This window comes from Ascaphus truei, chromosome 7, assembly GCF_040206685.1.
Source record: "Ascaphus truei isolate aAscTru1 chromosome 7, aAscTru1.hap1, whole genome shotgun sequence".
NCBI lineage: Eukaryota > Metazoa > Chordata > Amphibia > Anura > Ascaphidae > Ascaphus > Ascaphus truei.
In genome coordinates, this window is record NC_134489.1 from 22,780,258 (window position 1) to 22,806,140 (window position 25,883).

The 25,883-nt window shown below is 43.9% G+C and overlaps 1 protein-coding gene across 10 annotated transcripts in view; it reads right to left on the bottom strand.

Moving 5' to 3' along the window:
• MLPH (melanophilin) overlaps positions 1 to 24,215 on the bottom strand; it is a 76,932-nt gene extending 52,717 nt beyond the window's left edge. For 4 of the 10 annotated variants that reach the window (XM_075607339.1, XM_075607340.1, XM_075607337.1 and 1 more), the window contains exons 1-3: positions 24,076 to 24,148; positions 23,502 to 23,575; positions 12,868 to 13,046 (exon numbers count right to left, since the gene is read on the bottom strand). In XM_075607339.1, the coding sequence (XP_075463454.1) occupies positions 12,868 to 13,004 (137 nt within the window). In that variant the 5' untranslated portion in view covers positions 13,005 to 13,046; positions 23,502 to 23,575; positions 24,076 to 24,148. Of the gene's footprint in view, positions 1 to 12,867; positions 13,047 to 14,322; positions 14,405 to 23,501; positions 23,576 to 24,075 lie in introns of all 10 variants that reach the window. The other 6 variants (XM_075607334.1, XM_075607335.1, XM_075607338.1 and 3 more) reach the window with 6 other exon arrangements.
• Between the last annotated feature and the right edge of the window lie 1,668 nt (positions 24,216 to 25,883).

A 25,883-nucleotide genomic window follows, 5' to 3' on the forward strand; every position in this document is an offset into this window, starting at 1 on the left:
AAAAAAAAAAATAAGCAATCATTCTCTAAATTAGCAATAGTAATAGTGACCTTGCCAAAAAAGCTTATGTTCAGGAATTGGTTAAAACCATACGCTCTTAACATAACAGAACCCAAATCAGAATGAATGCCTGTAATGTTATATGATAGAAGAGATGCCACAAAAGATCCAGAGAAAGGAGTTAACAAATTCTATAATAAATGGGGGAAATGATTTGGAACTTTTTTCCCATGGTTAATAAAAAGGTGTTTGAGGGACCAAGGTGGTTTCTATTAAAACAGATGATAAAGTAGAAAGGGGTGTATATACAAGCAATGACATAAATAAGGGTGCCCAGCCAGTCATGAAGGGGTTAATTCACAGGAACATGTAATAGGTTATATAATGGATACGGTTACATTATCTGACAGCAATATGAACACTGCCGTTTCTGTTTCTCCACGTGTACAGTATGATTTCATTTTGTATAATTTAATATAGTATCCACTGTTTGGTAGAAACAGTTGTGAGATATGGAAATATGCACATGTAGTACTTGATGTTGTATCTGCTTGTATGGAAAATGATGTTAAATGTTTGTTATGAAAAATAAAGAAACTAGCATACTAATGTTTTATTTTTAAAGCGCTCCACAGTCTGTCTGTATGGGAATGTACAAGAGACGCTATGGGACTGCCTTCTCCCACATGGAAAGGAGACTGCTGAGTTTATCAATGATGTCAATTTTTATCAGGGAAAGGAATTAAAATAAAAGTTTTTTTTCCAATAGCCGAAGTTATATTCATATCATTATTTGTTCGGCTTGTGTTGGAAGCCATTTCGGGTGACACGGCAGAGGATCGCCAGGAGGGAGTGAAGGGTTAAGTCAGAAGTGGGCAAATCCAGTCCTCAAGGGCCACCGACAGGTCAGGTTTTAAGGATATCCCTGCTTGAGCACAGGTGGCTCAATCATTGGCTCAGTCTCTGACTGAGCCACCTGTGCGGAAGCAGGTATAACCTTAAAACCTGACCTGTTGATAGCAATTGAGGACTAGAGTTGCCCACCTGTGGGTTAAGTGAAGAAGCGCTGGGTGGGTTGGTGTGAGTGACAGGGAGTGCTGAGTCCCTCAGAAGCAGTGTAGCCTGGAAATAGAAACAGGCAGACACAGACGGAACTGGAAGCCCCGGGAGATGAGACTGTGCCAGCGATGTGAGCTAGGAGAGGTGTGTGAGAGAAACAGGCAGACACAGACAGAACTGGAAGCCCCGGGAGACGAGACTGTGCCAGCGATGTGAGCTAGGAGAGGTGTGTGAGAGAGACAAGCAGACACAGACAGAACAGGAAGCCCCGGGAGGTGAGACTGTGCCAGCGATGTGAGCTAGGAGAGGTGTGAGAGAGAAACAGGCAGACACAGACAGAACTGGAAGCCCCGGGAGGTGAGACTGTGCCAGCGATGTGAGCTAGTAGAGGTGTGTGAGTGATACAGGCAGACACAGACAGAACTGGAAGCCCCGGGAGGTGAGACTGTGCCAGCGATGTGAGCTAGGAGAGGTGTGTGAGAGAAAAAGGCAGACACAGACGGAACTGGAAGCCCCGGGAAGTGAGACTGTGCCAGCGATGTGAGCTAGGAGAGGTGTGTGAGAGAAACAGACAGACACAGACAGAACTGGAAGCCCTGGGAAGTGAGACTGTGGCAGCGATGTGAGCTAGGAGAGGTGTGTGAGAGAAACAGGCAGACACAGACAGAACAGGAAGCCCCGGGAGGTGAGACTGTGCCAGCGATGTGAGCTAGGAGAGGTAGAAGATGAAACACATTTCTTGCTGTGCTGCACACAATACTCTGAAGTGAGGAGTGCCCACCTGGAGAAACTCACAGCTCTTATCCAGAACTTTAATAATATAGAAGAGAACCAAAAAATAGCGATCCTCCTGGGAGAAGACTTCAACACAGCAGAACTGGCTGCACACTATATCAGCACCTGCCACAGGCTGGGAGACGCACATTAACATCCACATCCCTGTGTGTAACTGTTACCCAGGTACTGTGTAGTCATTATACCCTACCCTCTGTTATTCATGTACTGTGTAATCATTACACCCTACCCCCTGTTATTCATGTACTGTGTAACCATTATACCCTACCCCTGTTATACATGTACTGTGTAACCATTATACCCTACCCCCTATTATTCATGTACTGTGTAATCATTATACCCTACCCCCTGTTATTCATGTACAGTGTAGTCATTATACCCTACCCTCTGTTATTCATGTACTGTGTAATCATTACACCATACCCCCTGTTATTCATGTACAGTGTAGTCATTACACCCTACCCCCTGTTATTCATGTACTGTGTAATCATTACACCCTACCCCGTTATTCATGTACTGTGTAACCATTATACCCTACCCCCCGTTATTTATGTACTTTGTATTCATTATACCCTATCCCCTGTTATACATGTACTGTGTAATCATTATACCCTACCTCCTGTTATTCATGTACTGTGTAATCATTATACCCTACCCACTGTTAGTCATGTACTGTGTAATCATTATACCCTATCCCATTATTCATGTACCATGTAATCATTATACCCTACCCCCTGTTATTCATGTACTGTGTAACCATTATACCCTACCCCCTGTTATTCATGTACTGTGTAATCATTATACCCTATCACCTGTTATACATGTACTGTGTAATCATTATACCCTACCTCCTGTTATTCATGTACTGTGTAATCATTATACCCTATCCCATTATTCATGTACCATGTAATCATTATACCCTACCCCCTGTTATTCATGTACTGTGTAACCATTATACCCTACCCCTTCTTATTCATGTACTGCGTAATCACTATACCCTACCCCCTGTTATTCATGTACTGTGTAACCTTTATACCCTACCCCCTGTTATTCATGTACTGTGTAACCATTATACCCTACCCCCTGTTATTCATGTACTGTGTAATCACTATACCCTACCCCCTGTTATTCATTTACCATGTAATCATTATTCCCTACCCCCTGTTATTCATGTACTGTGTAATCACTATACCCTACCCCCTGTTATTCATGTACTGTGTAACCATTATACCCTATCCCCTGATATACATGTACTGTGTAATCATTATACCCTACCCCCTGTTATTCATGTACTGTGTAACCATTATACCCTACCCCCTGTTATTCATGTACCGTGTAATCATTATACCCTACCCCTTGTTATTCATGTACTGCGTAATCACTATACCCTACCCCGTGTTATTCATGTACTGTGTAACCATTATACCCTACCCACTGTTATTCATGTACTGTGTAACCATTATACTCTACCCCCTGTTATTCATGTACTGTGTAACCATTATACCCTACCCACTGTTATTCATGTACTGTGTAACCATTATACTCTACCCCCTGTTATTCATGTACTGTGTAACCATTATACCCAACCCCTGTTATTCATGTACTGTGTAATCATTATACCCTATCCCCTGTTATTCATGTACTGTGTAACCATTATACTCTACCCCCTGTTATTCATGTACTGTGTAACCATTATACCCTACCCACTGTTATTCATGTACTGTGTAACCATTATACTCTACCCCCTGTTATTCATGTACTGTGTAACCATTATACCCAACCCCTGTTATTCATGTACTGTGTAACCATTATACTCTATCCCCTGTTATTCATGTACATTGTAATCATTATACCCTACCCCCTGTTATTCATGTACTGCGTAATCACTATACCCTACCCCCTGTTATTCGTGTACTGTGTAACCATTATACCCTACCCCCTGTTATTCATGTACTGTGTAACCATTATACTCTACCCCCTGTTATTCATGTACTGTGTAACCATTATACCCAACCCCTGTTATTCATGTACTGTGTAACCATTATACCCTACCCCCTGTTATTCATGTACTGTGTAATCATTATACCCTACCCCCTGTTATACATGTACTGTGTAACCATTATACCCTACCCCATTATTCATGTACTGTGTAACCATTATATCTACCCCCTGTTATTCATGTACTGTGTAACCATTATACCCTACCCCCTGTTATTCATGTACTGTGTAACCATTAAACTCTACCCCCTGTTATTCATGTACTGTGTAACCATTATACCCTACCCCCTGTTATTCATGTACTGTGTAACCATTATACCCTACCCAGTTATTCATGTACTGTGTAACCATTATACTCTACCCCCTGTTATTCATGTACTGTGTAACCATTATACCCTACCCCCTGTTATTCATGTACTGTGTAACGATTATACTCTACCCCCTGTTATTCATGTACTGTGTAACCATTATACCCTACCCCCTGTTATTCATGTACTGTGTAATCATTATACCCTACCCCCTGTTATACATGTACTGTGTAATCATTATACCCTACCCCCTGTTATACATGTACTGTGTAACCATTATACCCTACCCCGTTATTCATGTACTGTGTAACCATTATACTCTACCCCCTGTTATTCATGTACTGTGTAACCATTATACCCTACCCCCTGTTATTCATGTACTGTGTAACCATTATACTCTACCCCCTGTTATTCATGTACTGTGTAACCATTATACCCTACCCCCTGTTATTCATGTACTGTGTAATCATTATACCCTACCCCCTGTTACTCATGTACCGTGTAATCATTATACCCTAACCCCTGTTATTCCTGTACTGGGTAATCATTATACCCTACCCCTGTTATACATGTACTGTGTAACCATTATACCCTACCCCCTGTTATTCATGTACTGTGTAATCATTATACCCTACCCCCTGTTATTCATGTACTGTGTAACAATTATACCCTACCCACTGTTATTCATGTACTGTGTAACCATTATACCCAATCCCCTGTTATTCATGTACTTTGTAACCATTATACCCTACCCCCTGTTATTCATGTACTGTGTAATCATTATACCCTACCCCCTGTTATTCATGTACTGTGTAACCATTATGCCCTACCCCGTTATTCATGTACTGTGTAACCATTATACCCAACCCCTGTTATTCATGTACTGTGTAACCATTATACCCTACCCCCTGTTATTCATGTACTGTGTAACCATTATTCCCTACCCCCTGTTATTCATGTACTGTGTAATCATTATACCCTACCCCCTGTTATTCATGTACTGTGTAACCATTATACCCTACCCCCTGTTATTCATGTACTGTGTAACAATTATACCCTACCCCCTGTTATTCATGTACTGTGTAATCATTATACCCTACCCCTGTTATTCCTGTACTGTGTGACCATTATACTCTACCCCCTGTTATTCATGTACTGTGTAACCATTATACCCTACCCCCTGTTATTCATGTACTGTGTAATCATTATACCCTACCCCTGTTATTCGTGTACTGTGTAACCATTATACCCAATCCCTGTTATTCATGTACTGTGTAATCATTATACCCTACCCCCTATTATTCATGTACTGTGTAACCACTATACCCTACCCCCTGTTATTCATGTACTGTGTAACCATTATACCCTACCCCCTGTGATTCATGTACTGTGTAACCATTATACCCTACCCCCTGTTATTCATGTACTGTGTAATCATTATACCCTATCCCCTGTTATACATGTACTGTGTAATCATTATACCCTACCCCCTGTTATTCATGTACTGTGTAATCATTATACCCTATCCCATTATTCATGTACCATGTAATCATTATACCCTACCCCCTGTTATTCATGTACTGTGTAACCATTATACCCTACACCTTCTTATTCATGTACTGCGTAATCACTATACCCTACCCCCTGTTATTCATGTACTGTGTAACCATTATATCCTACCCCCTGTTATTCATGTACTGTGTAACCATTATACCCTACGCCCTGTTATTCATGTACTGTGTAATCACTATACCCTACCCCCTGTTATTCATATACCGTGTAATCATTATTCCCTACCCCCTGTTATTCATGTACTGTGTAATCACTATACCCTACCCCCTGTTATTCATGTACTGTGTAATCATTATACCCTATCCCTGTTATTCATGTACTGTGTAATCATTATAGCCTACCCCTTGTTATTCATGTACTGCGTAATCACTATACCATACCCCCTGTTATTCATGTACTGTGTAACCATTATACCCTACCCACTGTTATTTATGTACTGTGTAACCATTATACTCTACCCCCTGTTATTCATGTGCTGTGTAACCATTATACCCAACCCCTGTTATTCATGTACTGTGTAATCATTATACCCTATCCCTTTTTATACATGTACTGTGTAATCATTATACCCTACCCCCTGTTATTCATGTACTGTGTAATCATTATACCCTACCCCCTGTTATTCATGTACTGTGTAATCATTATACCCTATCCCATTATTCATGTACCATGTAATCATTATACCCTACCCCTGTTATTCATGTACTGTGTAACCATTATACCCTACACCTTCTTATTCATGTACTGCGTAATCACTATACCCTACCCCCTGTTATTCATGTACTGTGTAACCATTATATCCTACCCCCTGTTATTCATGTACTGTGTAACCATTATACCCTACGCCCTGTTATTCATGTACTGTGTAATCACTATACCCTACCCTCTGTTATTCATATACCGTGTAATCATTATTCCCTACCCCCTGTTATTCATGTACTGTGTAATCACTATACCCTACCCCCTGTTATTCATGTACTGTGTAATCATTATACCCTATCCCTGTTATTCATGTACTGTGTAATCATTATACCCTACCCCTTGTTATTCATGTACTGCGTAATCACTATACCATACCCCCTGTTATTCATGTACTGTGTAACCATTATACCCTACCCACTGTTATTTATGTACTGTGTAACCATTATACTCTACCCCCTGTTATTCATGTGCTGTGTAACCATTATACCCAACCCCTGTTATTCATGTACTGTGTAATCATTATACCCTATCCCCTTTTATACATGTACTGTGTAATCATTATACCCTACCCCCTGTTATTCATGTACTGTGTAATCATTATACCCTACCCCCTGTTATTCATGTACTGTGTAATCATTATACCCTATCCCATTATTCATGTACCGTGTAATCATTATACCCTACCCCCTGTTATTCATGTACTGTGTAACCATTATACCCTACCCCTTCTTATTCATGTACTGCGTAATCACTATACCCTACCCCCTGTTATTCATGTACCTTGTAACCATTATATCCTACCCCCTGTTATTCATGTACTGTGTAACCATTATACCCAATCCGTTATTCATGTACTGTGTAATCATTATACCCTAACCCCTATTATTCATGTACTGTGTAACCACTATACCCTACCCCCTGTTATTCATGTACTGTGTAATCATTATACCCTACCCCCTGTTATTCATGTACTGTGTAACCATTATACCCTACCCCCTGTTATTCATGTACTGTGTAATCATTATACCCTATCCCCTGTTATACATGTACTGTGTAATCATTATACCCTACCCCCTGTTATTCATGTACTGTGTAATCATTATACCCTATCCCATTATTCATGTACCATGTAATCATTATACCCTACCCCCTGTTATTCATGTACTGTGTAACCATTATACCCTACCCCTTCTTATTCATGTACTGCGTAATCACTATACCCTACCCCCTGTTATTCATGTACTGTGTAACCATTATATCCTACCCCCTGTTATTCATGTACTGTGTAATCATTATACCCTACCCCCTGTTATTCATGTACCGTGTAATCACTATACCCTACCCCCTGTTATTCATGTACCGTGTAATCATTATTCCCTACCCCCTGTTATTCATGTACTGTGTAATCACTATACCCTACCCCCTGTTATTCATGTACTGTGTAATCATTATACCCTATCCCTGTTATTCATGTACTGTGTAATCATTATACCCTATCCCATTATTCATGTACCATGTAATCATTATACCCTACCCCCTGTTATTCATGTACTGTGTAACCATTATACCCTACCCCCTGTTATTCATGTACTGTGTAATCATTATACCCTACCCCCTGTTACTCATGTACCGTGTAATCATTATACCCTAACCCCTGTTATTCCTGTACTGGGTAATCATTATACCCTACCCCTGTTATACATGTACTGTGTAACCATTATACCCTACCCCCTGTTATTCATGTACTGTGTAATCATTATACCCTACCCCCTGTTATTCATGTACTGTGTAACAATTATACCCTACCCACTGTTATTCATGTACTGTGTAACCATTATACCCAATCCCCTGTTATTCATGTACTTTGTAACCATTATACCCTACCCCCTGTTATTCATGTACTGTGTAATCATTATACCCTACCCCCTGTTATTCATGTACTGTGTAACCATTATGCCCTACCCCGTTATTCATGTACTGTGTAACCATTATACCCAACCCCTGTTATTCATGTACTGTGTAACCATTATACCCTACCCCCTGTTATTCATGTACTGTGTAACCATTATTCCCTACCCCCTGTTATTCATGTACTGTGTAATCATTATACCCTACCCCCTGTTATTCATGTACTGTGTAACCATTATACCCTACCCCCTGTTATTCATGTACTGTGTAACAATTATACCCTACCCCCTGTTATTCATGTACTGTGTAATCATTATACCCTACCCCTGTTATTCCTGTACTGTGTAACCATTATACTCTACCCCCTGTTATTCATGTACTGTGTAACCATTATACCCTACCCCCTGTTATTCATGTACTGTGTAATCATTATACCCTACCCCTGTTATTCGTGTACTGTGTAACCATTATACCCAATCCCTGTTATTCATGTACTGTGTAATCATTATACCCTACCCCCTATTATTCATGTACTGTGTAACCACTATACCCTACCCCCTGTTATTCATGTACTGTGTAACCATTATACCCTACCCCCTGTTATTCATGTACTGTGTAACCATTATACCCTACCCCCTGTTATTCATGTACTGTGTAATCATTATACCCTATCCCCTGTTATACATGTACTGTGTAATCATTATACCCTACCCCCTGTTATTCATGTACTGTGTAATCATTATACCCTATCCCATTATTCATGTACCATGTAATCATTATACCCTACCCCCTGTTATTCATGTACTGTGTAACCATTATACCCTACACCTTCTTATTCATGTACTGCGTAATCACTATACCCTACCCCCTGTTATTCATGTACTGTGTAACCATTATATCCTACCCCCTGTTATTCATGTACTGTGTAACCATTATACCCTACGCCCTGTTATTCATGTACTGTGTAATCACTATACCCTACCCCCTGTTATTCATATACCGTGTAATCATTATTCCCTACCCCCTGTTATTCATGTACTGTGTAATCACTATACCCTACCCCCTGTTATTCATGTACTGTGTAATCATTATACCCTATCCCTGTTATTCATGTACTGTGTAATCATTATACCCTACCCCTTGTTATTCATGTACTGCGTAATCACTATACCATACCCCCTGTTATTCATGTACTGTGTAACCATTATACCCTACCCACTGTTATTTATGTACTGTGTAACCATTATACTCTACCCCCTGTTATTCATGTGCTGTGTAACCATTATACCCAACCCCTGTTATTCATGTACTGTGTAATCATTATACCCTATCCCCTTTTATACATGTACTGTGTAATCATTATACCCTACCCCCTGTTATTCATGTACTGTGTAATCATTATACCCTACCCCCTGTTATTCATGTACTGTGTAATCATTATACCCTATCCCATTATTCATGTACCGTGTAATCATTATACCCTACCCCCTGTTATTCATGTACTGTGTAACCATTATACCCTACCCCTTCTTATTCATGTACTGCGTAATCACTATACCCTACCCCCTGTTATTCATGTACCTTGTAACCATTATATCCTACCCCCTGTTATTCATGTACTGTGTAACCATTATACCCAATCCGTTATTCATGTACTGTGTAATCATTATACCCTAACCCCTATTATTCATGTACTGTGTAACCACTATACCCTACCCCCTGTTATTCATGTACTGTGTAATCATTATACCCTACCCCCTGTTATTCATGTACTGTGTAACCATTATACCCTACCCCCTGTTATTCATGTACTGTGTAATCATTATACCCTATCCCCTGTTATACATGTACTGTGTAATCATTATACCCTACCCCCTGTTATTCATGTACTGTGTAATCATTATACCCTATCCCATTATTCATGTACCATGTAATCATTATACCCTACCCCCTGTTATTCATGTACTGTGTAACCATTATACCCTACCCCTTCTTATTCATGTACTGCGTAATCACTATACCCTACCCCCTGTTATTCATGTACTGTGTAACCATTATATCCTACCCCCTGTTATTCATGTACTGTGTAATCATTATACCCTACCCCCTGTTATTCATGTACCGTGTAATCACTATACCCTACCCCCTGTTATTCATGTACCGTGTAATCATTATTCCCTACCCCCTGTTATTCATGTACTGTGTAATCACTATACCCTACCCCCTGTTATTCATGTACTGTGTAATCATTATACCCTATCCCTGTTATTCATGTACTGTGTAATCATTATACCCTATCCCATTATTCATGTACCATGTAATCATTATACCCTACCCCCTGTTATTCATGTACTGTGTAACCATTATACCCTACCCCCTGTTATTCATGTACTGTGTAACCATTATACCCTACCCCCTGTTATTCATGTACTGTGTAACCATTATGCCCTACCCCCTGTTATTCATGTACTGTGTAATCACTATACCTTACCCCCTGTTATTCATGTACCGTGTAATCATTATTCCCTACCCCCTGTTATTCATGTACTGTGTAATCACTATACCCTACCCCCTGTTATTCATGTACTGTGTAATCATTATACCCTATCCCTGTTATTCATGTACTGTGTAATCATTATACCCTATCCCATTATTCATGTACCATGTAATCATTATACCCTACCCCCTGTTATTCATGTACTGTGTAACCATTATACCCTACCCCCTTTTATTCATGTACCGTGTAATCATTATACCCTACCCCTTGTTATTCATGTACTGCGTAATCACTATACCATACCCCCTGTTATTCATGTACTGTGTAACCATTATAGCCAACCCCTGTTATTCATGTACTGTGTAACCATTATACCCTAGCCCTTGTTATTCATGTACTGCGTAATCACTATACCCTACCCCCTGTTATTCATGTACTGTGTAATCATTATACCCTACCCCTGTTATTCGTGTACTGTGTAACCATTATACCCTACCCCCTGTTATTCATGTACTGTGTAACCATTATACTCTACCCCATGTTATTCATGTACTGTGTAACCATTATACCCAATCCCTGTTATTCATGTACTGTGTAATCATTATACCCTACCCCCTGTTATTCGTGTACTGTGTAACCATTATACCCAATCCCTGTTATTCATGTACTGTGTAACCATTATACTCTACCCCCTGTTATTCATGTACTGTGTAACCATTATACCCTACCCCCTGTTATTCATGTACTGTGTAACCATTATACCCTATCCCCTGTTATTCATGTACTGTGTAATCATTATACCCTACCCCCTCTTACTCATGTACCATGTAATCATTATACCCTAACCCCTGTTATTCATGTACTGTGTAATCATTATACCCTAACCCCTGTTATTCCTGTACTATGTAATCATTATACCCTACCCCTGTTATACATGTACTGTGTAACAATTATACCCTACCCCCTGTTATTCATGTACTGTGTAACCATTATACCCAATCACTGTTATTCATGTACTGTGTAATCATTATACCCTACCCCCTGTTATTCATGTACTGTGTAACCACTATACCCTACCCCCTGTTATTCATGTACTGTGTAACCATTATATCCTACCCCCTGTTATTCATGTACTGTGTAACCCCATTATACCCTACCCCCTGTTATTCATGTACTGTGTAATCATTATACCCTACCCCCTGTTATTCATGTACTGTGTAACCATTATACCCTAACCCCGTTATTCATGTACTGTGTAACCATTATACCCTACCCCTGTTATTCCTGTACCGTGTAATCATTATACCCTATCCCTGTTATTCCTGTACTGTGTAATCATTATACCCTACCCCTGTTATTCATGTACTGTGTAGCCTTTATACCCTATCCCCTGTTATTCATGTACTGTGTAACCATTATACCCTACCCCCTGTTATTCATGTACTGTGTAACCATTATACCCTACCCCCTGTTATTCATGTACTGTGTAACCATTATACCCTACCCCCTGTTACCCATGTACTGTGTAACCATTATACCCTACCCCCTGTTATTCATGTACTGTGTAACCATTATACCCTACCCCCTGTTATTCATGTACTGTGTAATCATTATACCCTACCCCCTGTTATTCATGTACCGTGTAATCATTATACCCAACCCCTGTTATTCATGTACTGTGTAATCATTATACCCTATCCCTGTTATTCATGTACTGTGTAATCATTATACCCTACCCCTGTTATTCCTGTACTGTGTAATCATTATACCCACCCCCTGTTATTCATGTACTGTGTAACCATTATACCCTACCCCCTGTTATTCCTGTACTGTGTAATCATTATACCCTACCCCTGTTATTCCTGTACTGTGTAACCATTATACCCTACCCCCTGTTATTCCTGCACTGTGTAACCATTATACCCTACCCCCTGTTATTCATGTACTGTGTAACCATTATACCCTACCCCTGTTATTCCTGTACTGTGTAACCATGATTGCTCAGATGATGCCTCCTGGATCACTTACTCCAGCCTCTCCTCCTCTATCCTGCGCAGGCTCAGGTCCCGCTGGATCACCTCCCACACGTGCTTTGCCTCCTCATCGCTTAGTTTGGACAAGTCCAACTTCCTCCCCATGGCAGCGAGAGCCCTGGAATTTTGCATAGTTGCTCGGAATCACTATACAGTGCAGCGCTGGGAATCCTGCTGGGCATGGAGAGACGAGAGAGAGCTGTCACAAGGAGAGCGGAGGAGCAGAGGGACAAATTGTTTGGCACAAAGAACAGAGTGACAAATAGCTGTCGCAAGGGGAGAGTGACAGATAGCTGTCGCAAGGGGAGAGTGATAGATAGCTGTCGCAAGGGGAGAGTGACAGATAGCTGTCGCAAAGGGAGAGTGACTGATAGCTGTCGCAAGGGGAGAGTGATAGATAGCTGTCGCAAGGGGAGAGTGACAGATAGCTGTCGCAAAGGGAGAGTGACTGATAGCTGTCGCAAGGGGAGAGTGATAGATAGCTGTCGCAAGGGGAGAGCGACAGATATCTGTCGCAAAGGGAGAGTGACAGATAGCTGTCGCAAGGGGAGAGTGACAGATAGCTGTGTGTGGCACGAGGAACAAAGTGAGAGATGGCTGTATATGTCACAAGGCACAATACGAAAGATAGCTGTTTATGTAACAAGGAGCAGAGTGACAGATAGCTGTGTGCGTAAGAAAAAGCAGGGTGACATATAGCTGTGCGTGTCACAAGGAGCAGAGTGAGAGATAGCTATGTAGAACAGTTGACCTAGAAAAGTAGTTTAAGTCACAACCGCGTGATCCTACTTTTCATGTTTTGTTTTTTTTTGAGATGAGAAAAGATAAAATTAGAAAGACCAGAATCAGGAAATCAAGTGACAGCGATGAGCAGAGCGCGGCTGCCGGTGTCACGCAATGCAAATGTCATGGTATCACCACGGGAACAGGGTGACAGGGTCATGTGTTGCGGGTTACAGGGTTACATCTCTATTTTGCTCCAATTAAAAAAATAACTACATTTTATGCCACAGGGATCGCTTTGTACCCACCCCCCCCCCTCCCCAAATGCTGCTGTGTGATAGCACCCCCATTGCACCAAAAGTATATGAAGCACATACAGGGAGGCTCCTGCGCAGATAGGAGATACATTCCTTGGCGAGGACGGGTTGCATAGAGCCGGCTGTTCACAGTAAGTCAGCTGATAGTCATAATGTTGTGGTGAAGTCTGAAGACAGTATGTCCCAGTCAGCCCCCCTCTATCAAAGGCCTTATTGTGAATCCCAGTTTGGGGCATTAAATGTACAGTATGTTCCGTTCCATGTGCTGTACGTGCCGCGCTCAGGCGCGCTAAGTCCCTCCTGTGATCATGGTCCAGGACAGTGTTCCCTTATCTCTTCATCTATAATGCCAAACTGGCTAATATATCAGCAGGTGGGGAAACAAAACCCAGACTGGATTATTATCGCACCTGGAGTTGATTGGCTGGCAGGTATCTTCACTGCTCCACTGACCGGATCACAGCTTCTATCCCTTCAATGTGCTTCTGGACCCTCCAGTACACAATGGGTTACAGGTAAAGTCCCGACGTGTTTTTATTCCAACCCCTTTCACTTCCCTCTCTCTCCTGATCACACACTTTACCATCTCATCCTTTGCCGTTTGGATAAGACAAAAGACAAAGATACCCAATGCTACATTCAATGTGATTAAATACTTCAATGTTACTATTCTCATGAATCCGGCTCATTTAGTTAAACCCTTTGGTCAAAGCGTTATAAGCCTGCAGCCACGTCACGGCATGACCAGTATGCAGACACGTCACTGCATGACCAGTATGCAGCCACGTCACGGCATGACCAGTATGCAGCCACGTCACTGCATGACCAGTATGCAGCCACGTCACGGCATGACCAGTATGCAGCCACGTCACTGCATGACCACTCTGCAGGTCCTAACACTACCTTTGTCACATTGGATGTAGCATTGGGTATCTTTGTCTTTTGCTGTATACATTTGGTCACGCTCAGTAACGCTCCTTTTGACACACATATATATGATGTGGTTAGTTCTGGTGTTAGAGCTTGCTGGGATTGTGTGTTTATTAATTTTCAACTGGTATCAGTTTGTTGGAGGTTAGCGGCCCCTTCTCCCAGGGATTAAGCTCACCCCACCCCCCTTTTAAAGTAGCAGTTTTTTCCAGGTACCTGTGCAGGACAGGTCCACTGAGGCCATTCTCTCTCCACTGCAGAGGTACATGAGATTTTTCACAGGTAGTGTTAGGACCTGCATACTGGTCATGCCGTGACGTGGCTGCAGGTTTATAACGCTTTGGCCAAAGGGTTTAACTAAATTACCCTTATTCATGAGAATACTAACATTGAAGTATTTAACTATGTATTTTGTCACATTGGATGTAGCATTAATTATCTTTGTCTTTTGTTGTATACATTTGGCCACGCTCAGTAGCATCCTTTTCACACACACACACACACACACACACACACACACACACACACACACACACACACACACACACACACACACACACACACACACACACACACACACACACACACACACTTTCATGGTAGACCAGAACTTTTCACACCAAAATTACAGGATCCTTTAATTGAGTAAAGCAAGAGATAAAATAAATTGTGCTTTATTTGTAGAATGAACACACACAGCTTGGTTTACAATGACAACTAAAATACACTTACTTTGGGACTGGGATACAAAACTAAACTTTCCTAGTTGCAAAACAAACAGCAAAATAATCCAGGCAGCTTTTCCTTCAAGTAGCCTCTTCCTGCTGGATTCTTGTAACTGGACAATTTGCCTCTGAGAAACTTAGATGACTTACTCTGAGCTTGGAATTCTTGGACCACACATTGAAGCTTAGGTGAATCTGTTACAGCAGGGGAGCGCAAACTTTTTAAGCTGCGCCCCCCTGCCAGGCCTCCCCCGGTCTCGTGCCCTATATCCTACCTTCCACATGCATCAAATGACGTTCCGGGGTCACATGATGTCACGTCACCCGCGGCATCATTTGACGCCGGCGATGTAACATCACATGACCCCATGGTAGTATTTGACGCTGCGTTGTCATGGAGACGCGTCTGAAAGGTAACTTTCCTTGTTGCAGAGGCCTCGCGCGATCCCCCGGCATTAAATTAAATGCCTGGGGGAAGAGCGCGGGATTCTGCAATGGCCCGTGCCCCCCCCCCACCCCCCAGACAAAGCTCCGGGCCCCCCTCGGGTGCTCGCCCCCCAGTTTGCGCCACCGCCAAGGTTACACTCCTTTTTGAAGTCACGGCTCGCGTCCGGGAGGATCGTCCATCTTGCTTGTGTGTGCGAGCAGGCGGGAGTCCACGCACCTCTCTGGATGATCAGTGTGATGCGCCATGTGCGATCCTCCCTTTTAAAGCTTTACACTCTTCTGCCCCTCCTTACATCTCAGCCCTAATTTCTCGCTATGCACCATCCCGACTCTTGCGTTCTGCTCAAGGATGTCTTCTCTCTACCCCCTTTGTATCTAAAGCCCTCTCCCACCTTAAACCTTTCTCACTGACTGCCCCACACCTCTGGAATGCCCTTCCCCTCAGTACCCGACTAGCACCCTCTCTATCCACCTTTAAGACCCAACTTAAGACACGCTTGCTTAAAGAAGCATATGAGTAGCACCGTGGCTAATACTATACACATGATACATAAAGCTTGGCCCCCTGCAGACGCACTTACCAGAACTCCCTCCTACTGTCTCTGTACGTTCTCCCTACCTACCAATTGGACTGTAAGCTCCTCGGGGCAGGGACTCCTCTTCCTTAATGTTACTTTTATGTCTGAAGCACTTGTTCCCATTATGTGTTTTGTACTATTTGTTATTTATATTATTGTCACGTATTACTGCTTTGAAGTGCTATGGTACATTAATGGCGCTATATACATAAAGACATACATACATCCTGACAGTCTCACATGTGCTAATTAAGTTGTCTGGGTGGAACTTAATTCAGTCAGGTGACATTTTAGAGCTATATATCTAAAAACACAGCAGCCGTTGCTGTCTTCCAACCATGTTTGAAGTAGCCAGGTTTCAAGGAGCATACAGTTCTAGAGTTTAAAAGGAGTGAACAAGTGGACAACACCTACTGGCCCTGATTCCTGGATTTGATCTACACGGGAAAGGAGGACATTATCTATCCCAGACTGCACATCTCAGCACTTACATTTTGCTGTGATGCTACCTTTACTATTTATATTTGCTTTGGCCTCACTTCTTTTCAAATTATGCACTTCTTTCTACCAGACTCATGTCTCTAACTCTATTCATATATCTACATCTCTACTTCCTTCGCTACTTCTCAACTCACATGAACGCCTTTCTTACCTGCGTCCTCTGACACCACACAGCTATACACCCTGCACTAAAAAACACCCCTACAAATCATCCTCACACATTCTCTTTCTATCCATGCTTCTCCTCCTTGCTTCTGGGGATATCTCTCCCAATCCTGGTCCCTGCCTTATTCCTACATGCTCTCATCCCCGCCTGCCACATACAACTTCTACTCCTTCTGGTGTTAACCCCTCCAACCTCATACCCATCCCCTGCCACCCGTCCTCCTCTCTCCCTTTCTCCTGTGCCCTTTGGAATGCTCGCTCCCTTTCTAACAAGTTCCTCTCTGTGCTCTGGAAGCTGCCATCTCTTATGGGGCCATTTCTTTCTCCCACACTCCGCGCCCTGATGGCAGGGGTGGAGGCGTGGGGCTCCTTCTCTCCTCTCTCTGCCGTTACCGAACCCTTCCTATTCCTCCCTCTCTTGCTTTTCCCTCCTTTGAGGCTCACACTGTCCAGATCTTCTCACCTCTCCCTGTCCACGTGGCAGTCATCTATCACCCACCTACCTCTACTCACCCCCCCTTCTGCCTTTCTCTCTCACTTTGAATCCTGGCTCTCTTTCTTTCTCTCCTCAGACTCCCCTGTTCTTCTCTTTGAGGACATCAACTGCCACATTAATGACCCCTCTCTCCCTTTGGCTTCCCGCTTTCTTTCTCTAACCTCTTCTTTTGGCCTTCAACAGTGGACTGCAGCCAGCACCCACAAGGATGGCCACTACCTAGACCTAATTTTCACTAAAAACTTTTCTCTCTCTGATTTCTCCGTTTCCCCCTTTCCTCTTTCTGACCATCACCTCGTCTCATTTTCTCTCTCTTGCTTCTCACCATGTCCATCTCCATCTACACCTCATTTCTGCAGAAACCTGCGCTCTATTAACCTACCAAACTTTGATTCCACTTTAGGCTCCTCCCTATCCTCTCTCAGTTCTGGTCCAGACCCTGACAACCTGGTCAGGAAATACAACTCTGCCTTATCCTCCTCTCTTGATCTACATGCCCCGCTTTCTCTCTGCCGCCCTCGCCCTTCTAACACCAAACCCTGGCTAAATTCCCACACGTGCATGCTGCGTTCCTCCACTTGTTCCTCTGAACGCCTCTGAGGAAATCTCACACTGTCGCAAACTTCCTTCACTACAAATTTATGCTATACTGTTTCAACTCTGCCCTCTCTCAGGCTAAACAAACCTACTTTTCTTCCCTAATCAACACGCACAAGTCTAACCAACGCCAACTCTTCTCTGTCTTTGACTCTCTACTCAGACCACCCTCAGCTGCCTCTTCTTCCTCCATCTCACCTCAGGACTTTGCTCACTATTTTAAGGAAAAGGTGGAATCCATACGTTAGAACATCCCCTCTGTTTCCTCCTCCCATCCTACACCGCTTCCTAACTCTCCTCCTGCCTTCCTTGACTCTTTTTCCGCCGTCGCAGAGGAAGATGTGTCACTGCTGATCTCCTCTTCACCCTCTACCACTTGCCCTGTTGACCCCATTCCCTCCCATCTCCTAAAACCTCTTGCTCCTACTATAACCCCTACGCTGACACACATTTTTAACTCCTCCCTCTACTCTGGTACCTTTCCATCCTCCTTCAAACATGCAACAGTTATACCATTACTCAAAAACAGCAAGCTTGACCCTACCTGTCTTTCTAACTATCGATCTGTCTCCCTTCTGCCTTTTGCCTCTAAACTCCTTGAACGTCTTGTATTCTCTCGCTTGCTCCACTTTTTCAACATCTATTCTCTCCTAGACCCTCTACAATCTGGCTTCCGCACTGCTCACTCCACTGAAACAGCCCTCACAAAAATAACTAATGACCTCCATGCTGAACTAATGACCTCCATGATGCCAAAGACAGAGGTCATTACTTGACCTCTATGCGACCACCCTCTTCTCCTTCACATTCTCCATACTCTTGGTATCTGTAACAAAGCTCTATCCTGGATCTCTCCCATCGTACTTTCAGTGTCTCTTCTGCTAACACCTCCTCCTCCTCTATCGATCTCTCTGTGGGGATACCACAGGGTTCTGTCCTGGGACCTCTCCTCTTTTCTCTGTACACACTTTCTCTAGGTGACCTAATCCCATCTCTTGGGTTTAAATATCACCTCTATGCTGACGACACACACATTTACTTTTCAACCCCTGACCTTACATCATGTGATGAGAGAGTTCCGTGCTGCAGTATAGTGATCAGACAGTTGCGAGTTGCAGTCTAGTGATTAGAGTTGGGAGCTGCAGTCTAGTGATTAGAGTTGTGAGCTGCAGTCTAGTGATTAGAGTTGTGAGCTGCAGTCTAGTGATTAGAGTTGTGAGTTGCAGTCTAGTGATTAGAGTTGCGAGCTGCAGTATAGTGAGGAGAGAATTGCGAGCTGCAGTATAGTGAGGAGAGAATTGCGAGCTGCAGTATAGGGAGGAGAGAATTGCGAGCTGTAGTATAGTGATGAGAGAATTGCGAGCTGCAGTATAGTGAGGAGAGAGTTGCGAGCTGCAGTATAGTGAGGAGAGAATTGCGAGCTGCAGTATAGTGAGGAGAGCATTGCGAGCTGCAGTATAGTGAGGAGAGAGTTGCGAGCTGCAGTATAGCGAGAGAATTGCGAGCTGCAGTATAGCGAGGAGAGAGCTGCGAGCTGCAGTATAGTGAGGAGAGAATTGCGAGCTGCAGTATAGTGAGGAGAGAATTGCGAGCTGCAGTATAGTGAGGAGAGAGTTGCAAGCTGCAGTATAGCGAGGAGAGAATTGCGAGCTGCAGTATAGCGAGGAGAGAATTGCGAGCTGCAGTATAGCGAGGAGAGAGTTGCAGCTGCAGTATAGCGAGGAGAGAATTGCGAGCTGCAGTATAGTGAGGAGAGAGTTGCGAGTTGCAGTATAGTGAGGAGAGAATTGCGAGCTGCAGTATAGTGAGGAGAGAATTGCGAGCTGCAGTATAGTGAGGAGAGAATTGCGAGCTGCAGTATAGTGAGGAGAGAATTGCGAGCTGCAGTATAGTGAGGAGAGAGTTGCGAGCTGCAGTATAGTGAGGAGAGAATTGCGAGCTGCAGTATAGTGAGGAGAGAGTTGCGAGCTGCAGTATAGTGAGGAGAGAATTGCGAGCTGCAGTATAGTGAGGAGAGAATTGCGAGCTGCAGTATAGTGAGGAGAGAATTGCGAGCTGCAGTATAGTGAGGAGAGAGTTGCGAGCTGCAGTATAGTGAGGAGAGAATTGCGAGCTGCAGTATAGTGAGGAGAGAGTTGCGAGCTGCAGTATAGTGAGGAGAGAATTGCGAGCTGCAGTATAGTGAGGAGAGAATTGCGAGCTGCAGTATAGTGAGGAGAGAATTGCGAGCTGCAGTATAGTGAGGAGAGAATTGCAAGCTGCAGTATAGTGAGGAGAGAATTGCGAGCTGCAGTATAGTGAGGAGAGAATTGCGAGCTGGAGTATAGTGAGGAGAGAATTGCGAGCTGCAGTATAGTGAGGAGAGAATTGCGAGCTGCAGTATAGTGAGGAGAGAATTGCGAGCTGCAGTATAGTGAGGAGAGAGTTGCGAGCTGCAGTACAGTGAGGAGAGAATTGCGAGCTGCAGTATAGTGAGGAGAGAGTTGCGAGCTGCAGTATAGTGAGGAGAGAATTGCGAGCTGCAGTATAGTGAGGAGAGAATTGCGAGCTGCAGTATAGTGAGGAGAGAGTTGCGAGCTGCAGTATAGTGAGGAGAGAGTTGCGAGCTGCAGTATAGTGAGGAGAGAATTGCGAGCTGCAGTATAGTGAGGAGAGAATTGCGAGCTGCAGTATAGTGAGGAGAGAATTGCGAGCTGCAGTATAGTGAGGAGAGAATTGCGAGCTGCAGTATAGTGAGGAGAGAGTTGCGAGTTGCAGTATAGTGAGGAGAGAGTTGCGAGCTGCAGTATAGTGAGGAGAGAGTTGCGAGCTGCAGTATAGCGAGGAGAGAATTGCTAGCTGCAGTATATTAAAACCAGCTGCTCACTTCTCGGGAGCTGTTTTTCCTGCCCTGCCTCAGGGGCACTTTACACAGCACAGTATTTGCTGATACTCCTTCCCGTTTGTTTTCCCAGTTAATTAACTGCTGGCTAATTACCCCACTCCCTTTTTATTCCTTATGCAGCCAGAGCAGTTTGCAGTCTGTCCCAGGCACGTCTGGCAGTGAATGATGGCTCCTCATGTAATTAGAAGTCAGGATCAGCACACATCCTGCTTGCTGCTAATCAGTCTTCTCAGCGGTTTTGGGGGACCTTGCTACCCCCCTCTTCCTGCTTTGCTGCCTGCAAGGAGCCTGCGCGGCATTCCGCTGAACATTCCCCAAGCAAAGTATCATTCTTCCCAGCGGAATAGAACACGCTGCAGTGTATAGTGTTACTTAGTACCACATCTCTAAAGCTTTCTCAGTTTAATTACCTACCGACAATGCAGAATATCGCAGAGCTTCCATTGGATTCAATGGCAGTGATAACGCAAACATTCACTGAATAACTCACCATAATGCACCAGCGGGAGCAATACTACAGCTTTATATATAAACAGTGGCACATTTCCCATCAGGCCGGACCTATGGCGGCAATTTTTTTGGGGGGGGGGGGGGGCAAAAATGTCCCCATATGCATTTGCCGCGCTCTTGGGCCTATCGGGCCTGATGGGAAGTCACTTACATACGCCGGGCGTCTCCTTACTGTCTCATTCCTGCCCCCCTCCTCCACCTTTCGATTTGCAGCCGTGGCGCCACACACTCTCGTTGCCATGGCAACGTGACGTCGCAGCGTCAAATGACGCCATGCTGTCGCGTTACCGAGGCAACGAGACGCTATGTGATGTCACTTTGGTGAGGCCGCGTCGTCATTTGACGCTGCGATCTGGAGGAGGAGGAGGGAGGCAGAAAGGAGGCACCCGGCGTATGTGACTAGGTGCGGCGGATGTGTATATATACCAATTCTTTTATAAAGATGTCTGACGTCTACTTTCGCCGGGGTATTTCTTGCCCTCCAATTGGGAATTTGGAAGAATCAGGGTACCAAAGCAAAACGTTCCCAATTGTATAAGTCCAGGAACTAGGCCGTAGTTACTATACGCTGCAGCATGGCTCTTCTCTGCTAATAATCCTTACATGCACTAATTCCTCCCTTTAACTCCATCAGTGCCGCAAAGGTGAATATCTCCTCGAACCCACAGGTGCAGAGAGGGAAATAGGAGAAACGAGATCGGCAGCCAGTGTGTCATTCCCTCCGGCTCCGAACTCACGCCCAGTCAATAGAGATATGCAAACACGCTCACAAATTCCCAACATTGGAGAAACATGAACGTGGTGACATTTATAGCTAATTTTGTTTTAAAAATCACGCCTCCCTCCCCCCCCATGAAATTTGTTTCCATATATTAAAAATTAGGTAAACTTGTGGGATTTGGCTGAAAAACAGTAGCCAAATTCAAAACACCCTTATCTTATTAGATTAAAGTTAATGTTAGATTGTACATTGGTTAAAGTTCACTGCTTAAGGAAAATGACAAAACCACAACCTGCTTTACAAAGCCCCAAATAACGTTTCTTGCACAATTTGGGATAATGTTGCCCGTCTCTGCAGGTGAGTGAAATATTCTTAGTGGCTGTTACATTACCAAGGTGTATATAAGGTTATATTACACAAGATATATGCCAAGTGACTCCTCATATATACTGCCAAGCGAAACCCGCCATCTGTGCACAGAACAGGTACAGTGAGGGCAGCGTCAGTGCCAGCCTCCCCTGATACAATTGTAACAATGCCATGTATAGAACAATGAACAAATGGGCCACAGCCAAATATTTCTCTAAAGTACACGTTCTTCTAACCAACAGTGAACAGGAACACTGTGGGGACAAACCAAACGTCCGTAAGATATAATACCTTCTAGCACCCAGCTCCTCACAGGACAGGTACAGCGTGGGCAGCGGAAATATACACACCCTGCCAACCAACATCATGTGCAGCAGTGCAAACCTCCCTCACTGTGCCAACCCAGCTGTACTTACACAGAACGTGTATACTGGGGGCAGCATCAGTGTAAAGCTCCCTTCCCATATACACTGTCCTGTCAAACACACACATATATATATATAATAGGTACATAGAGCAGACAGCAGTCATCTCACCCTACGCCTGAGCTACACACATGTATACACAGCACAGGCACACTACAAACCTCTCTACCCTGGGTACAGCAAACAGCTGGTCTCTGTCACACAGTCATACCCCTGACATCCCAGTACAAGTTTAAGTTACCTGCTGCTGAAGGGGCAGCAACACAGCATAAGCTCCTCTCGCATCAAAGTGGTTAAATGTAGCCCGTCCAAGACCTGGTGAACCAAACAATGCATTGTAATGTGCCAGGGCACAGTGAGAGGGCACAGTGACAGCATCAGTTTACCTTGCTCCTTTTAATCCCTTTAGCACTGCAGGCACCTGTAAAGCACCCTGGTCCCTCCAGGGCTGACCAGGTCGTCGTTCTCGTGCCACCAGACCCCCCCTTCCCCTTGCCCCCCAGACAGGTCCTGCCAGGCATTTTATATTAAGGATGCCTGAACGGATCCAGCTCTCCTCTACATTAATTAACCCCTTGGTTGCCAAAGGGGTCTCCAACACATTGCATTGCAATAAGCTGCAGATCCCTTTGGCAGGAAAGGGCTTTACAGGGAAGCCTCAGCCCATTTGGGATTTTATCATATCCCAGCTCAGTCTGGCTGGACCTGGTTGTGCCAGGCGGCAGTATTCGGAAGTAACCCCTTTGCTGCCAGAGACCTGCAATGCATTGCGCTGCGCTCTTTCCTAATAGGAGAGCCCCCCCCCCCCCCGTTACCTGTTCCTTGGCTGCAACAGGAATGCTTGGGTTGGACTCTTTTGCCAAACAAGAGTGTGTGTTTATGTGAAGGGGGTTGGCCCTGCCCTGTGTCACATGCTCCAGTTATTAGGCTGTCCTTTTCCCGTCCCATAGCTTGGGGGAAGCTGCAATGCCCTCCGCTAATCAGCTGCGCACATCACATGAGCACATTGTGGGCACTTCCTAAAGTACAAGCACTGTATGCTAAGAGATACTGGGGAATATTAATATTTGCTGCACACTGTACAGTGGAGGGGTCTTGCCACTTTTACCCACCATAACTTCTATAATGTGTGGATGAAACCTATCCCCAGCTTCACATTCCAAAGCCAGTATAATCCCTCTCACGCTGATGAGACCAAAAAGGTCAAAACAGCTGTCTGAGTAGATATTACTGGCTATGCACTGCTTTAATCCAGGCTGTGCTGAGAAGGGGGGTAATGCTGCAGGCATACGCTTATAAGGGTTGCATGTTAAAATGAACGTCAAGCAAAAGGTGACACTGCATTTGCATCTCATTACCCAGAATCCCTGGCTGCCGTGGAATCACTGTATGCTAAGAGATAATGATGAGAAGCAGGGATGCCGACCTGTCTGAGATGTGAATGTGCTCACAAGTGATTTTTATTTACTGTACAGAGTACAAGGAGAAACTGACATGTTAATAAGTGGGATTTTAAAAGGGCACATGGAAGGAAACTGATTGTTCACAGCCTCAGACACAGCTAAGCTACCTTTGGAACACCACATTTAATAGAATCACAGAAGTGATGTCTGCACCTGGGCTCCACAAACAGGCCCACTGCTTCTAGAATCGAGGGCCTCATATCAAGTGCGAAGTTCTAGTAGCCACGTTGATACTGGAGAAGTGCAGATTGATTACGGATTGTGATATTTTTTAATGGAAACTCAAGATAATTTCTACATATGTTATAGCAGTGGTTTTTTTTAACCTTTTTTTTTGGTTAAGGAACCCTTTAATTTTATTGTGAAATTCTGCGGAATCTCAACCCTCTGTATTAGTACATCTGAGATCAGATGCATTGTAAGGAACCCCAATCCTCTCTAATAGCGCGTCTGAGATCAGATGCATTGTAAGGAACCCCAACCCTCTCTAGTAGCGCATCTGAGATCAGATGCATTGTAAGGAACCCCAACCCTCTCTAATAGCGCGTCTGAGATCAGATGCATTGTAAGGAACCCCAACCCACTCTAATAGCGCGTCTGAGATCAGATGCATTGTAAGGAACCCCAACCCTCTCTAATAGCGCGTCTGAGATCAGATGCATTGTAAGGAACCCCAACCCTCTCTAATAGCGCGTCTGAGATCTGATGCATTGTAAGGAACCCCAACCCTCTCTAATAGCGCATCTGAGATCAGATGCATTGTAAGGAACCCCAACCCTCTCTAATAGCGCGTCTGAGATCAGATGCATTGTAAGGAACCCCAACCCACTCTAATAGCGCGTCTGAGATCAGATGCATTGTAAGGAACCCCAACCCTCTCTAATAGCGCGTCTGAGATCAGATGCATTGTAAGGAACCCCAACCCACTCTAATAGCGCGTCTGAGATCTGATGCATTGTAAGGAACCCCAACCCACTCTAATAGCGCGTCTGAGATCAGATGCATTGTAAGGAACCCCAACCCTCTCTAATAGCGCGTCTGAGATCAGATGCATTGTAAGGAACCCCAACCCTCTCTAATAGCGCGTCTGAGATCAGATGCATTGTAAGAGCCCCAACTCTCTCTAATAGCGCATATGAGATCAGATACATTATAAAGAA